Here is a 13,612-nt window from a genome sequence, read left to right as displayed (position 1 = left end):
CGACAGTAGCAGGCAGTTTACTCTGGGCACCTTATTCATCCAAGCTACTCAATACTGCCCCCCTGTCACCAAGAAGTTTAACATCTTCTACCCGCAAGCCATAACACTGTTGCTAGTCACTGTTTATTATCTATGCATAGTCACTTCACCCCTACCTACAGTCGTGGCCAAAAGTTCTAAGAATGACACTCATATTCATTTCCACAATGTTTGCTGCCTCGGTGTCTTTAGATTTTTTGTCAGATGTTACTATGGAATACTGAAGTATAATTACAAATTTCATAAGTGTCAAAGGCTTTTATTGACAATTACATTAAGTTTATGCAAAGAGACAATATTTGCAGTGTTGACCCTTCTTTTTCAACACCTCTGCAATCTGTCCTGGCATGCTGTCAATTAACTTCTGGGCCCCATCCTGACTGATGGCAGCCCATTCTTGCATAATCAATGCTTGGATTTTGTCAGAATTTGTGGGTTTTTTGTTTGTCCACCTGACTTTTGAGGATTGACCACAAGCTGTTAATGTGATTAAGGTCTGGGGAGTTTCCTGGCCATGGAACCAAAATATTGATGTTTTGTTCCCCAAGACACTTAGTTATCACTTTTGCCTTATGGCAAGGTGCTCCATCATGCTGGAAAAGGCATTGTTCGTCACCAACCTGTTCCTGGATGGTTGGGAGAAGTTGTTCTCGGGGGATGTGTTGATACCATTCTTTATTTATGGCTGTGTTCTTAGGCAAAATTGTGAGTGAGCCCACTCCCTTGGCTGAGAAGCAACCCCACACATGAATAGTATCAGGATGCTTTACTGTTGGCATGACACAGGACTGATGGTAGTGCTCACCTTGTCTTCTCCGGACAAGCTTTTTTCCAGATGACCCAAGCAATCAGAAAGGGGATTCAACAGAGAATGACTTTATCCCAGTCCTCAACAGTCCAATCCCTGTACCTTTTGCAGAATATCAGTCTGTCCCTGCTGTTTTTCCTGGAGAGAAGTGGCATCTTTGCTGCCCTTCTTGACACCAGGCCATCCTCTAAAAGTCTACACCTCACTGGCCGTGCAGATGCACTCACACCTGCCTACTACCATTCCTGAGCAAGCTCTGTACTGGTGGTGCCCCGATCCCGCAGCTGAATCAACTTTTTAGGAGACGGTCCTGGCGCTTTCTGGACTTTCTTGGACGCCCTAAAGCCTTCTTCACAACAATTGAACAGCTCTTCTTGAATTTCTTGATGATCCGATAAATGGTTGATTTAGGTGAAATCTTACTGGCAGCAATCTCCTTGACTGTGAAGCCCTTTTTGTGCAAAGCAATGATGACGGTACGTGTTTCCTTGGAGGTAACCATGGTTGACAGCGGAAGAACAATGATTCCAAACACCATTCTCCTTTTGAAGCTTCCAGTCTGTTAATTGAACTTAATCAGCATGACAGAGTGATCTCCAGCCTTGTCCTCGTCAACACTCACACTTGTGTTAACGAGAGAATCGCCGACATGTCAGCTGGTCCTTTTGTGGCAGGGCTGAAATGCAGTGGAAATGTTTTTGGGGGATTTTGTTCATTTGCATGGCAAAGAGGGACTTTGCAATTAATTGTAATTCATCTGATCACTCTTCATAACATTCTGGAGTATATCATGGTACAGCAAATTTTGTGAAAAATAATATTTGTCATCCTCAACCTTTTGCCACGACTGTACAAATTACCTCTAACCTGTACCCCCCCCCACCCCACCGCACACTGACTTGGTACCGGTACCCCCTGTATATAGCCTCGTTATTATGTTTTATTTGTTTTATTATTTCTTACTTTAGTTCATTTGGTAAATATTTTCTTAACTCTTCTTGAACTGCACTGTTGGTTAAGGGCTTGTAAGTAAGCATTTCACGGTAATGTCTATACTTTTTGCATTTGGCGCATGTGACCAATAAAGTTTGATTTAATGAGTCTCTCAACTAAAGAAATGTATAAAACGACACGACACGGGGGTATATCTGACCTCCATCGAGGATGTGACAATGGTTAATCAAATCTCCCCGTTTCTGCCCATTTTCTTTTGCGCAGTTTTACAAGCCTTCTCATACAGCTGCAACTGTATATGCATTTGTAAATCAAGACCTTTCTTGAGTTGGCTCTGGGATGGTGCAACTGTTGATAATCTGAGTCTATGGTTGAGTGTGTAGGTATCCCAGAACTGTGGTGAGGGAAAAAAATATGTTCGGGGCCATGTAGGATGATTCACAATAATTGTTTGCCATAATGTAATTTTGGTAATGGCGAAACTGGTGAGAAATCCTTTGCATAAATTGCCCACGTTACTACAAATATTAATAGCTAATTATGAAAAATAAGATGCAGGATTTAAAAATATAAATATAATTTTTTAATGGCTATTAAAAAATACAAATCGAAGTGAGGGTGATTGAAATGCATTTGGCGCTTGATCTGATTCTTTTCTATGGGTGGCACTGTGTGCTCTTTTCGAAGGATGGATCCGGGGGGTTGGCGGAGGTCTGCCGGACATTGGGATGACAACCCAACTCGGGATGAGCTGGTGGAATTAGTGGGGACCAATTGGAGGTTTACTTAGTAGCAATGCAAATATGGTACAGCTATATAGACACTCAATCATCATGTTACTTTTTAATGGTACGTTTACAAACATAAGTTTCGATTCTATTGTCCAAACAGATCATCAAGGTAGATGGATTATTTTAAATATGTTATTGGACAAATATAAGGTCCAAATAATGATCCAAGCTTCTTTGAAAATATAAGAATTTATCAACTCTACAAGCCGCTCTAGACTATTATTATAGTGGGAGATTTTAAAGATGGTTTTAAACACCTATGGACCGTAAAAGAAATCGCACTACAAACTATCACCCTCGGGCACTTCAGGAAATCATGAACATCATGGATATATTGGAGGTAGTGGATATATGGAGGCTTAAATGAGAGGTCGACCAATTAATCAGAATAGCTGATTAACTTAGGGCCGATTTTGAAGTTTTCATAACAATCGAAAACCGGTTTTTGGGCCGCCAATTTTTTTTATATATATATATATATAAAAAAAGAATAATAATTATACCATTTTTTATTTAACTAGGCAAGTCAGTTTAGAACACACTTATTTACAATGACGGCCTAGGAACGGTGGGTCAGCTCGGGATCCAATCTTGCAACCTTACAGTTAACTAGTCCAACGCAATAGCAACCTGCCTCTTTCTCATTGCACTCCACAAGGAGACTGACTGCCTGTTACGCGAATGCAATAAGCCAAGGTAAGTTGCTAGCTAGCATTAAACTTATCTTAGAAAAAACAATCATAATCACTAGTTAACTTCACATGGTTGATATTACTAGATATTATCTGGCATGTCCTGCATTGCATATAATCTGACTGAGCAAACCAGTATCTGACTGAGCGGTGGTAGGCAGAAGCAGGTTCCTTAAACATTCATTCAAACAGCACTTTTGTGCGTTTTGCCAGCAGCTCTTCGTTTTGCGTCAAGCATCGCGCTGTTTATCACTTTAAGCCTATCAACTCCCGAGATGAGGCTGGTGTAACCGAAGTGAAATGGCTAGCTAGTTAGCGCTCGCTAATAGCGTTTCAAACATCACTCGCTCTGAGCCTTCTAGTAGTTGTTCCCCTTGCTCTGCATGGGTAACGCTGCTTCGATGGTGGCTGTTGTCGTTGTGTTGCTGGTTCGAGGCCAGGGAGGAGCGAGGAAAGGGACGGAAGCTATACTGTTACACTGGCAATACTAAAGTGCCTATAAGAACATCCAATAGTCAAAGGTATATGAAATACAAATGGTATAGAGGGAAATAGTCCTAATAATAACTACAATCTAAAACTTCTTACCTGGGAATATTGAAGACTCATGTTAAAAGGAACATTTACATTTAAGTCATTTAGCAGACGCTCTTATCCAGAGCGACTTACAAATTGGTGCATTCACCTTATGACATCCAGTAGAACAGTCACTTTACAATAGTGCATCTAAATCTTACAGGGGGGGGGGGGTGAGAAGGATTGCTTATCCTATCCTAGGTATTCCTTAAAGAGGTGGGGTTTCAGGTGTCTCCGGAAGGTGGTGATTGACTCCTGTCCTGGCGTCGTGATGGAGTTTGTTCCACCATTGGGGGGCCAGAGCAGCGAACAGTTTTGACTGGGCTGAGCGGGAACTGTACTTCCTCAGTGGTAGGGAGGCGAGCAGGCCAGAGGTGGATGAACGCAGTGCCCTTGTTTGGGTGTAGGGCCTGATCAGAGCCTGGAGGTACTGAGGTGCCGTTCCCCTCACAGCTCCGTAGGCAAGCACCATGGTCTTGTAACGGATGCGAGCTTCAACTGGAAGCCAGTGGAGAGAGCGGAGGAGCGGGGTGACGTGAGAGAACTTGGGAAGGTTGAACACCAGACAGGCTGCGGAGTTCTGGATGAGTTGTAGGGGTTTAATGGCACAGGCAGGGAGCCCAGCCAACAGCGAGTTGCAGTAATCCAGACGGGAGATGACAAGTGCCTGGATTAGGACCTGTGCCGCTTCCTGTGTGAGGCAGGGTCGTACTCTGCGGATGTTGTAGAGCATGAACCTGCAGGAACGGGCCACCGCCTTGATGTTAGTTGAGAACGACAGGGTGTTGTCCAGGATCACGCCAAGGTTCTTAGCGCTCTGGGAGGAGGACACAATGGAGTTGTCAACCGTGATGGCGAGATCATGGAACGGGCAGTCCTTCCCCGGGAAGAAGAGCAGCTCCGTCTTGCCGAGGTTCAGCTTGAGGTGGTGATCCGTCATCCACACTGATATGTCTGCCAGACATGCAGAGATGCGATTCGCCACCTGGTCATCAGAAGGGGGAAAGGAGAAGATTAATTGTGTGTCGTCTGCATAGCAATGATAAGAGAGACCATGTGAGGTTATGACAGAGCCAAGTGACTTGGTGTATAGCGAGAATAGGAGAGGGCCTAGAACAGAGCCCTGGGGGACACCAGTGGTGAGAGCGCGTGGTGAGGAGACAGATTCTCGCCACGCCACCTGGTAGGAGCGACCTGTCAGGTAGGACGCAATCCAAGCGTGGGCCGCGCCGGAGATGCCCAACTCGGAGAGGGTGGAGAGGAGGATCTGATGGTTCACAGTATCGAAGGCAGCCGATAGGTCTAGAAGGATGAGAGCAGAGGAGAGAGAGTTAGCTTTAGCAGTGCGGAGCGCCTCCGTGATACAGAGAAGAGCAGTCTCAGTTGAATGACTAGTCTTGAAACCTGACTGATTTGGATCAAGAAGGTCATTCAGAGAGAGATAGCGGGAGAGCTGGCCAAGGACGGCACGTTCAAGATTTTTGGAGAGAAAAGAAAGAAGGGATACTGGTCTGTAGTTGTTGACATCGGAGGGATCGAGTGTAGGTTTTTTCAGAAGGGGTGCAACTCTCGCTCTCTTGAAGACAGAAGGGACGTAGCCAGCGGTCAGGGATGAGTTGATGAGCGAGGTGAGGTAAGGGAGAAGGTCTCCGGAAATGGTCTGGAGAAGAGGGGAGGGGATAGGGTCAAGCGGGCAGGTTGTTGGGCGGCCGGCCATCACAAGACACGAGATTTCATCTGGAGAGAGAGGGGAGAAAGAGGTCAGAGCACAGGGTGGGGCAGTGTGAGCAGAACCAGCGGTGCCGTTTGACTTAGCAAACGAGGATCGGATGTCGTCGACCTTCTTTTCAAAATGGTTGACGAAGTCATCTGCAGAGAGGGGGGGGGGGAGGAGGATTCAGGAGGGAGGAGAAGGTGGCAAAGAGCTTCCTAGGGTTAGAGGCAGATGCTTGGAATTTAGAGTGGTAGAAAATGGCTTTAGCAGCAGAGACAGAGGAGGAAAATGTAGAGAGGAGGGAGTGAAAGGATGCCAGGTCCGCAGGGAGGCGAGTTTTCCTCCATTTCCGCTCGGCTGCCGGGAGCCCTGTTTAGAGTTTATTGGGTAAAAATACCAATATAAATGGTTGTTTTCATTTCATTGTTATTTGTTTTTGTCTATATTGCATTTGTTTTAGCCATAAGGGAATGCATTTACATATAGTTTCCGAGGCTTGGGTCCCAGGAAAAATCAGAGTTTCTAATTTTTCTCCCAGGCTGAAAAAGTTTAAGAACCCCTGGTCTGTGGTATTGAGTCGGAGTGAGGTTAGGTGCAGACCATGAAGTTGGCAACAACATGTAGTAATTCAAATATGAACTGTATAGTGCCAGGCTGTACAAATTAACTCCATAACCACTGGTTATTATTTTGATGTATAAAGGGATTTTTTAAATATTTGCTATGCTGTGTATTCACTAACTGTGTGAGTGATGTGACATTTTTATAGTATCTGTAACATATTTAATCTACAATTTAACTTCTTAAAGCGGCAATCAGCAGTTGAAATAATAACAAAGTGTTCTTCCTGCTCCTCTTTCGGTAAAAAGCTGAGGAATGGGGCTGAAGAAATAGGAATAATTTGAGTGATTACATGTCTTAAACATTACAGCAGGGTAGATTTACTAAATGAACTGGTTTTATTCAAACTCAAACCCTATATAAATGCCACTTGCGCTTTATGGAAGAGACGGCATGCGCAGGGATGGCACGCCATTCACCTCGTCCAATTCTCCCTTGTGTTCATAGGGTGAACTGGCGGTTAGCTGCCAGAGTGTATGCACTGCAAACAAAATCATAAAAGAAATTCTGATACTGAAACTAAATCATAATGTATTTATATTTAGCATGCCCTGTGTTTGGTTAGAATGAGATTTAATGAATCATGGCTGCGATTCAAATGCGTTACCATTTTGCCAAACAGCGCTTGTGATAATGGTCGTTATAGGTTACTGATTATATATGTTGAGCACTTACCCACTACTGTTAGCTTTTAAACAATGTATAATCAAGAAGAATTTCAGTAACCTCTTCTACCAAGAAATGACACGTCCAATACATCGCCATCAAGACACTGACAGGAACTGCTGACTGTATGTAATACAGCCACCATCCGCTGGGATTTTGTGCTGTATCCTCACCATTTCTCTCCTGTAGACTGAAAATTGACCAAGAAGCCCAAACATATATTTGACTAACACAATAATTTCAAACCTTGCTTACATTTGTATACGTTAACTTTTCTTTATATTATGTATGGGAATACTTGAACAGATTTCTTAAATTAAAATCACTTGGAGCAGATTTCCTGGTGTTTTTACTCTTTTATAAAGGTGGTTCTGATCCTGAATGCTGATTGGTTAAAACCACATTCCAGCCCGTGTTTATTCCACAAGTTACCACCAGCTAAATCTACGGCATTACATTTACATTACATTTAAGTCATTTAGCAGACGCTCTTATCCAGAGCGACTTACAAATTGGTGCATTCACCTTATGACATCCAGTGGAACAGCCACTTTACAATAGTGCATCTAAATATTTTAAGGGGGGGGGGGGGTGAGAAGGATTACTTTATCCTATCCTAAGTATTCCTTAAAGAGGTGGGGTTTCAGGTGTCTCCGGAAGGTGGTGATTGACTCCGCTGTCCTGGCGTCTTGAGGGAGTTTGTTCCACCATTGGGGAGCCAGAGCAGCGAACAGTTTTGACTGGGCTGAGCGGGAACTGTACTTCCTCAGTGGTAGGGAGGCGAGCAGGCCAGAGGTGGATGAACGCAGTGCCCTTGTTTGGGTGTAGGGCCTGATCAGAGCCTGGAGGTACTGAGGTGCCGTTCCCCTCACAGCTCCGTAGGCAAGCACCATGGTCTTGTAGCGGATGCGAGCTTCAACTGGAAGCCAGTGGAGAGAGCGGAGGAGCGGGGTGACGTGAGAGAACTTGGGAATTAAAATGCCTATTTACCTCATCTGACTTTGCAATCCACTGGCTCATCAGTCCAGCCAGGCAATTGTATTTATAAAGCCCTTCTTACATCAGCTGATGTCACAAAGTGCTGTTCAGAAACCCAGCCTTATTATTTATTAACTTGATCTCCACTGTAAAAAGCATCTAGACATCATCTCACATTTCGTTTAGACTAATATTTAGTTTTCAACAGCGGCGGTTAAAATAAACCTTGCTGTCTGCCTCTAACATTTGCAAGATTGTTTCAGTATTCAAATTCGATCTCCCGCTGTAATGTAATGAACATGTCAGGATGAGACAGACTGGCAGGCAGCATTTCTCAGCCTGTCGAAATCAGGAAACAGCCGGCAGCATTTTATGTATTTATATACAGTACCAGTCAAGAGTTTGGACACTTAATTATTCAAGGGTTTTAATTTATTTTGACTATTTACTAAGTGTTCAAAGCTGCCATCGAGGCAAAGGGTGGCTACTTTGAAGAATCTCACTTATCAAATGTATTTTGATTTAACACTTTTTTTGGTTAGTACATGATACCATATTTATTTCATAGTTTTGATGTATTCACTATTCTACAATGTAGAAAATAGTATTAAAAAACTGGAATGACTAGGTGCCAACTTTTGACTGGTACTGTATGTATACACACATTTTACTAGGCAAGTCAGTTAAGAACAAATTCTTATTTTCAATGACTGCCTAGGAACAGTGGGTTAACTGCCTGTTCAGGAGCAGAACTACAGATTTGTACCTTGTCAGCTCGAGGATTTGAACTTGCAACCTTTCTGTTACTAGTCCAACGCTCTAACCACTAGGCTACCCTAGGAAGTTTACATGCACTTAGGTTGGAGTCATTAAAACTAATTTTTCAACCACTCCACAAATTCCTTGTTAACAAACTATGGTTTTGGCAATTCTTTTAGGACATCTACTTCTAGCTTGACAAGTAATTTTTCCAACAATTGTTTACAGACAGATTATTTCACATGTAATTCACTGTATCACAATTCCAGTGGGTCAGAAGTATACATACACTAAGTTGACTGCCTTTAAACAGCTTGGAAAATTCCTGAAACTGATGTTATGGCTTTAGAAGATTCTGATGTGCTGCAGGAGGTACTGGTGCACTTCACAAAATAGATGGCATCATGAGGAAATGTTGCTTCAATATATCCACATCATCTCCATACATCAGTCATGAAGTTAAAGCTTGGTCGCAAATGGGTCTTCCAAATGAACAATGACCCCACACATACTTCCAAAGTTGTGGCAAAATGGCTTGAGGACAAAGTCATGGTTTTAGAGTGGCAATCACAAAGCCCTGACCTCGATCATAGAGAATTTGTGATCAGAACTGAATTAGCGTGTGCGAGCAAGGGGGCCTACAATCCTGACTCTGTTATACACCAGCTCTTAGGAGGAATGGGCCAAAATTCACCCCTTATTGTGGGAAGCTTGTGGAAGGCTACCTAAAACGTTTGACCCAAGTTAAACAATTTAAAGGCAATGCTACCAAATACCAATTGAGTGTATGTAAACTTCTGACCCACTGGGAATGTGATGAAAGAAATAAAAGCTGAAATAAATCACTCTACTATTATTCTGACATTTCCCATTCTTAAAATAAAGTGGTCATCCTAACTGACCTAAAACAGGGAATTTTTACTTGGATTAAATGTCAGGAATTGTGAAAAACTGAGTTTAAATGTATTTGGCTACAGTGTATGTAAACTTCCGACTTCAATTGTATATACAGGGTCAGTTCCAATACCATATTTACATTGTGCAGTGATACTGGAGTGATGGAGGTAGATATGTATAGGGGTAAGGTGACTAGGCATCGGGATATAAGATAAACAGAGTAACAGCAGCTTGTAGGTGTGCGTGTGTGGAGAGTCAGTATAAAAGTATGTGCATATTATGTGTGAGTGAAGAGATGATGGTGTGTGTCGGGTCCTGTGAGTGTGCAATACTAAAAGGTCAATAAAGATCCAAGGTTAACTGTGTAGCTATTTTTCAGTCTTAGTCCTTGGGTATGTAAGCTGTTCAAGAGCCTGTTGGTGCCAGACTTGATGTAACGGTACCGCTTGCCATGTGGAAGCAGAGAGAATAGTCTATGGGTTGGGGTTGGAGTTAACGATTTTCCAAGCCTTCCTTTCACATCGCCTGATATTGATGTCCTGGATTGCAAGGAGCTCGGCCCAAGTGATATACTAGGCTGTCCGTACTATCCTCTGTAGAACCATGCAATCGAGGGCGGTGCTATTGCCATACCAGGCAGTGATGCACCCTGTCAAGATGCTCTCAATGGTACAGCTGTAGAACTTTTTGAGGATTTGAGAATCCATGCCAAACTTTTTCAACCTCCTGAGGGGGAAGAGGCGCGATCTTGTGTGTTTTGACCATTTGAAGTTTTTTGTGATTTGAACTTGAAGCTTTTGACCTGCTCCACTGCAGCCATGTTCAAATGTATTTATGAAGCCCTTTTTAAATCTGCAGATGTAAGAGTGCTTTATACAGAAAATGTCCGTTGGCTTTTCATAGCCAAGCATTCAGAAGTGGAGAGAGGTAGAGAGACTAAAACAGCAGGTTTGTTGGTGATCAGGCCTACCACCATCGAGTCGTCAGCAAACTTGATGGTGGTGTTGAAGTTGTGCGCAGCCACGTAGTTGTGGGTGAACAGGGTGTACAGGAGGGGGCTAAGCACACACCCCTGTGTTGAGGGTCAGCGTGGCGAAGGTGATGCCTTTCCTCACCATCTGGCATCGGCTCAGTCTCAACGTCAACAGTGAAGAGGCGACCCCGAGATGCTGGCCTTCTAGGCAGGGTTGCACAGAAAATAACAGACCAATAAAAAGAAAATAATTAAGATGGACAAAAGAACACAAACACTGGACAGAGGACTCCAGCATCCCGACAGTCACCTATTCACTGTTGACGTTTGGTGTTTTGCGGGTACTATTTAATGAAGCTACCAGTTGAGGACTTGGAGAGGCGTCTGTTTCTCAAACTAGACACTAATGTATTTGTCCTCTTGCTCGGTTGTGCACCGGGGTCTCCCACTCCTCTTTCTATTCTGGTTAGAGCCAGTTTGCATTGTTCTGTGAAGGGGAGTAATTACACAGCGTTGTATGAGATCTTCAGTTTCTTGGCAATTTCTTGCATGGAATAGCCTTCATTTCTCAAAAATAATAGTTTCAGAAGAAAGTTATTTGTTTCTGGACATTTTGAGCCTGTATTCGAACTGGTGCTCCAGATACTCAACTAGTCTAAAGGCCAGTTAAAGGGGTTAACATTTTTTTTTTTTCAATTTCGTGGTATCCAATTAGTTACTGTCTTGTCTCATCGCTGCAACTCCTGTACGGACTTGGGAGAGGCGAAGGTCGAGAGCCATGCGTCCTCCGAAATGCAACCCAACCAAGCTGCACTGCTTCTTGACACAGCGCACATCCAACCCGGAAGCCAGCTGCACCAATGTGTCGGAGGAAACACTATACCTAGCGACCTGGTCAGCGTGCACTGCGCCCGGTCCGCCACAGGAGTCGCTAGTGGGCGATGAGACGAGGATATCCCTGCCGGCCAAACCCTCCCTAACCCTGGGCCAATTGTGCGTCGCCCCATGAGCCTCCCGGTCGGCTGCGGCAGAGCCTGGATTCAAACCCAGAATCTCTGGTGGCACAGTTACCACTGCAATGCAGTGCCTTAGACCACTGCGCCACCTGGGAAGAAGGCCAGTTTTATTGCTTCCTTAATCAGCACAACCATTTTCAGCTGTGTTAACATAATTGTAAAAGGGTTTTCTAATGATCAATTAGCCTTCTAAAATGATAAACTTGGATTAGCTAACACAACGTGCCATTGGAACATAGGGGTGATGGTTGCTGGTAATGGGCCTCTGTACGCTTATGTATAAATTCCAAAAATCTGCTGTTTCCAGCTAATCAAATCAAATCAAATTTATTTATATAGCCCTTCGTACGTCAGCTGATATCTCAAAGTGCTGTACAGAAACCCAGCCTAAAACCCCAAACAGCAAACAATGCAGGTGTAAAAGCACGGTGGCTAGGAAAAACTCCCTAGAAAGGCCAAAACCTAGGAAGAAACCTAGAGAGGAACCGGGCTATGTGGGGTGGCCAGTCCTCTTCTGGCTGTGCCGGGTAGAGATTATAACAGAACATGACCAAGATGTTCAAATGTTCATAAATGACCAGCATGGTCAAATAATAATAAGGCAGAACAGTTGAAACTGGAGCAGCAGCACAGTCAGGTGGACTGAGGACAGCAAGGAGCCATCATGTCAGGTAGTCCTGGGGCACGGTCCTAGGGCTCAGGTCCTCCGAGAGAGAGAAAGAAAGAGAGAATTAGAGAGAGCATATGTGGGGTGGCCAGTCCTCTTCCGGCTGTGCCGGGTGGAGATTATAACAGAACGTGGCCAAGATGTTCAAATGTTCATAAATGACCAGCATGGTTGAATAATAGTAAGGCAGAACAGTTGAAACTGGAGCAGGAGCATGGCCAGGTGGACTGGGGACAGCAAGGAGTCCTCATGTCAGGTAGTCCTGGGACATGGTCCTAGGGCCCAGGCCAGTTGAAACTGGAGCAGCAGCATGGCCAGGTGGACTGGGGACAGCAAGGAGTCATCATGTCAGGTAGTCCTGGGGCATGGTTCTAGGGCTCAGGTCCTCCGAGAGAGAGAAAGAAAGAAAGAGAGAAGGAGAGAATTAGAGAACGCACACTTAGATTTACACAGGACACCGAATAGGACAGGAGAAGTACTCCAGATACAATAGTCATTTACAACATTAACAATGTCTACACTGTATTTCTGATCAATTTGATGTTATTTTAATGGACAAAAGAGTTGATTCTCTATCAAAAACAAGGACATTTCTAAGTGACCCCAAACTTTTGAACTGTAGTGTAGGTAGGAGCTACCTTCACAAGTGAATGTGAACAAGAGACATTGTGCAAATTAACAAAATGTTGATGCATGCTTGTTTGACGGAAGAACTGTACTGGCCCTGGAGCAGCATGTGTACAGCATGTGTACACACTGTGTAGAGTCTGGAATTGCTAGGGCAACGGGCTTGCCTGCTCTGCTCAGAAAAGAGGAGGGAGGAGCAGACCTGAGATTAGAAAAAACGCAAGGAAATCAAGATAGCAGTGGCCTATAAAAAACACAGCAGGCAGGGCTCTTGAGGATTCTATAGTTTCTTAAACTGGGCATTCAAATTATGATCAGATTATAGTGTTTTGGAAATTATGGGGGAAACCACCTGAGTGCAAATTGTAGTCGCTTAATTCCCTAATTTGGAGTTGGAGGATGGAAGAATTTAGGGTCACATCCATAATCTTCTGAACCTACATGGTGCCTCATAAACAACCTGTTGAACACACTTTTGATTTGATGGCTGACTACGTGGCCTTCGGCTCCTATGCTCTTCCTCGTGTTGTTCTGTCTCTCATTCATGTTTTCTCTGTTTGATAGAATTCCTGTGTAAGGAATCTCCCAGAGTTCACATCCACTTTGAACGTGTGGACATGAAGGAAATTCCTCTGGAGTCTGTGTTTTTCCGTGGGTGGCTGCACAAGCGATTTGAGATCAAGGACCAGTGGGTATCCTCATACTTACCCCCTCTCTCTAACCCTGTCTGACATTACGACACTGACCAACCTGCTATACACAATTTCCACGTGTAGGCCAAGGTTCAGTTCATGTTAGGAAAATGAATCAGAACTGTTGCCACCACTTCAAATG

At 43.9% G+C, this 13,612-nt stretch overlaps 1 protein-coding gene across 2 annotated transcripts in view; it reads left to right on the top strand.

The window, feature by feature from the left end:
- Positions 1 to 13,612, top strand: part of LOC124038415 (1-acyl-sn-glycerol-3-phosphate acyltransferase epsilon-like) — a 56,318-nt gene that overhangs the window by 39,273 nt on the left and 3,433 nt on the right. For both annotated transcript variants that reach the window (XM_046354273.1, XM_046354271.1), the window contains exon 7: positions 13,343 to 13,466. In XM_046354273.1, the coding sequence (XP_046210229.1) occupies positions 13,343 to 13,466 (124 nt within the window). The remainder of the gene's footprint in view (positions 1 to 13,342; positions 13,467 to 13,612) is intronic.

The sequence above is a fragment of the Oncorhynchus gorbuscha genome, linkage group LG06 (genome assembly GCF_021184085.1).
Source record: "Oncorhynchus gorbuscha isolate QuinsamMale2020 ecotype Even-year linkage group LG06, OgorEven_v1.0, whole genome shotgun sequence".
NCBI lineage: Eukaryota > Metazoa > Chordata > Actinopteri > Salmoniformes > Salmonidae > Oncorhynchus > Oncorhynchus gorbuscha.
This window is presented reverse-complemented; position numbering and strand designations above follow the sequence as displayed.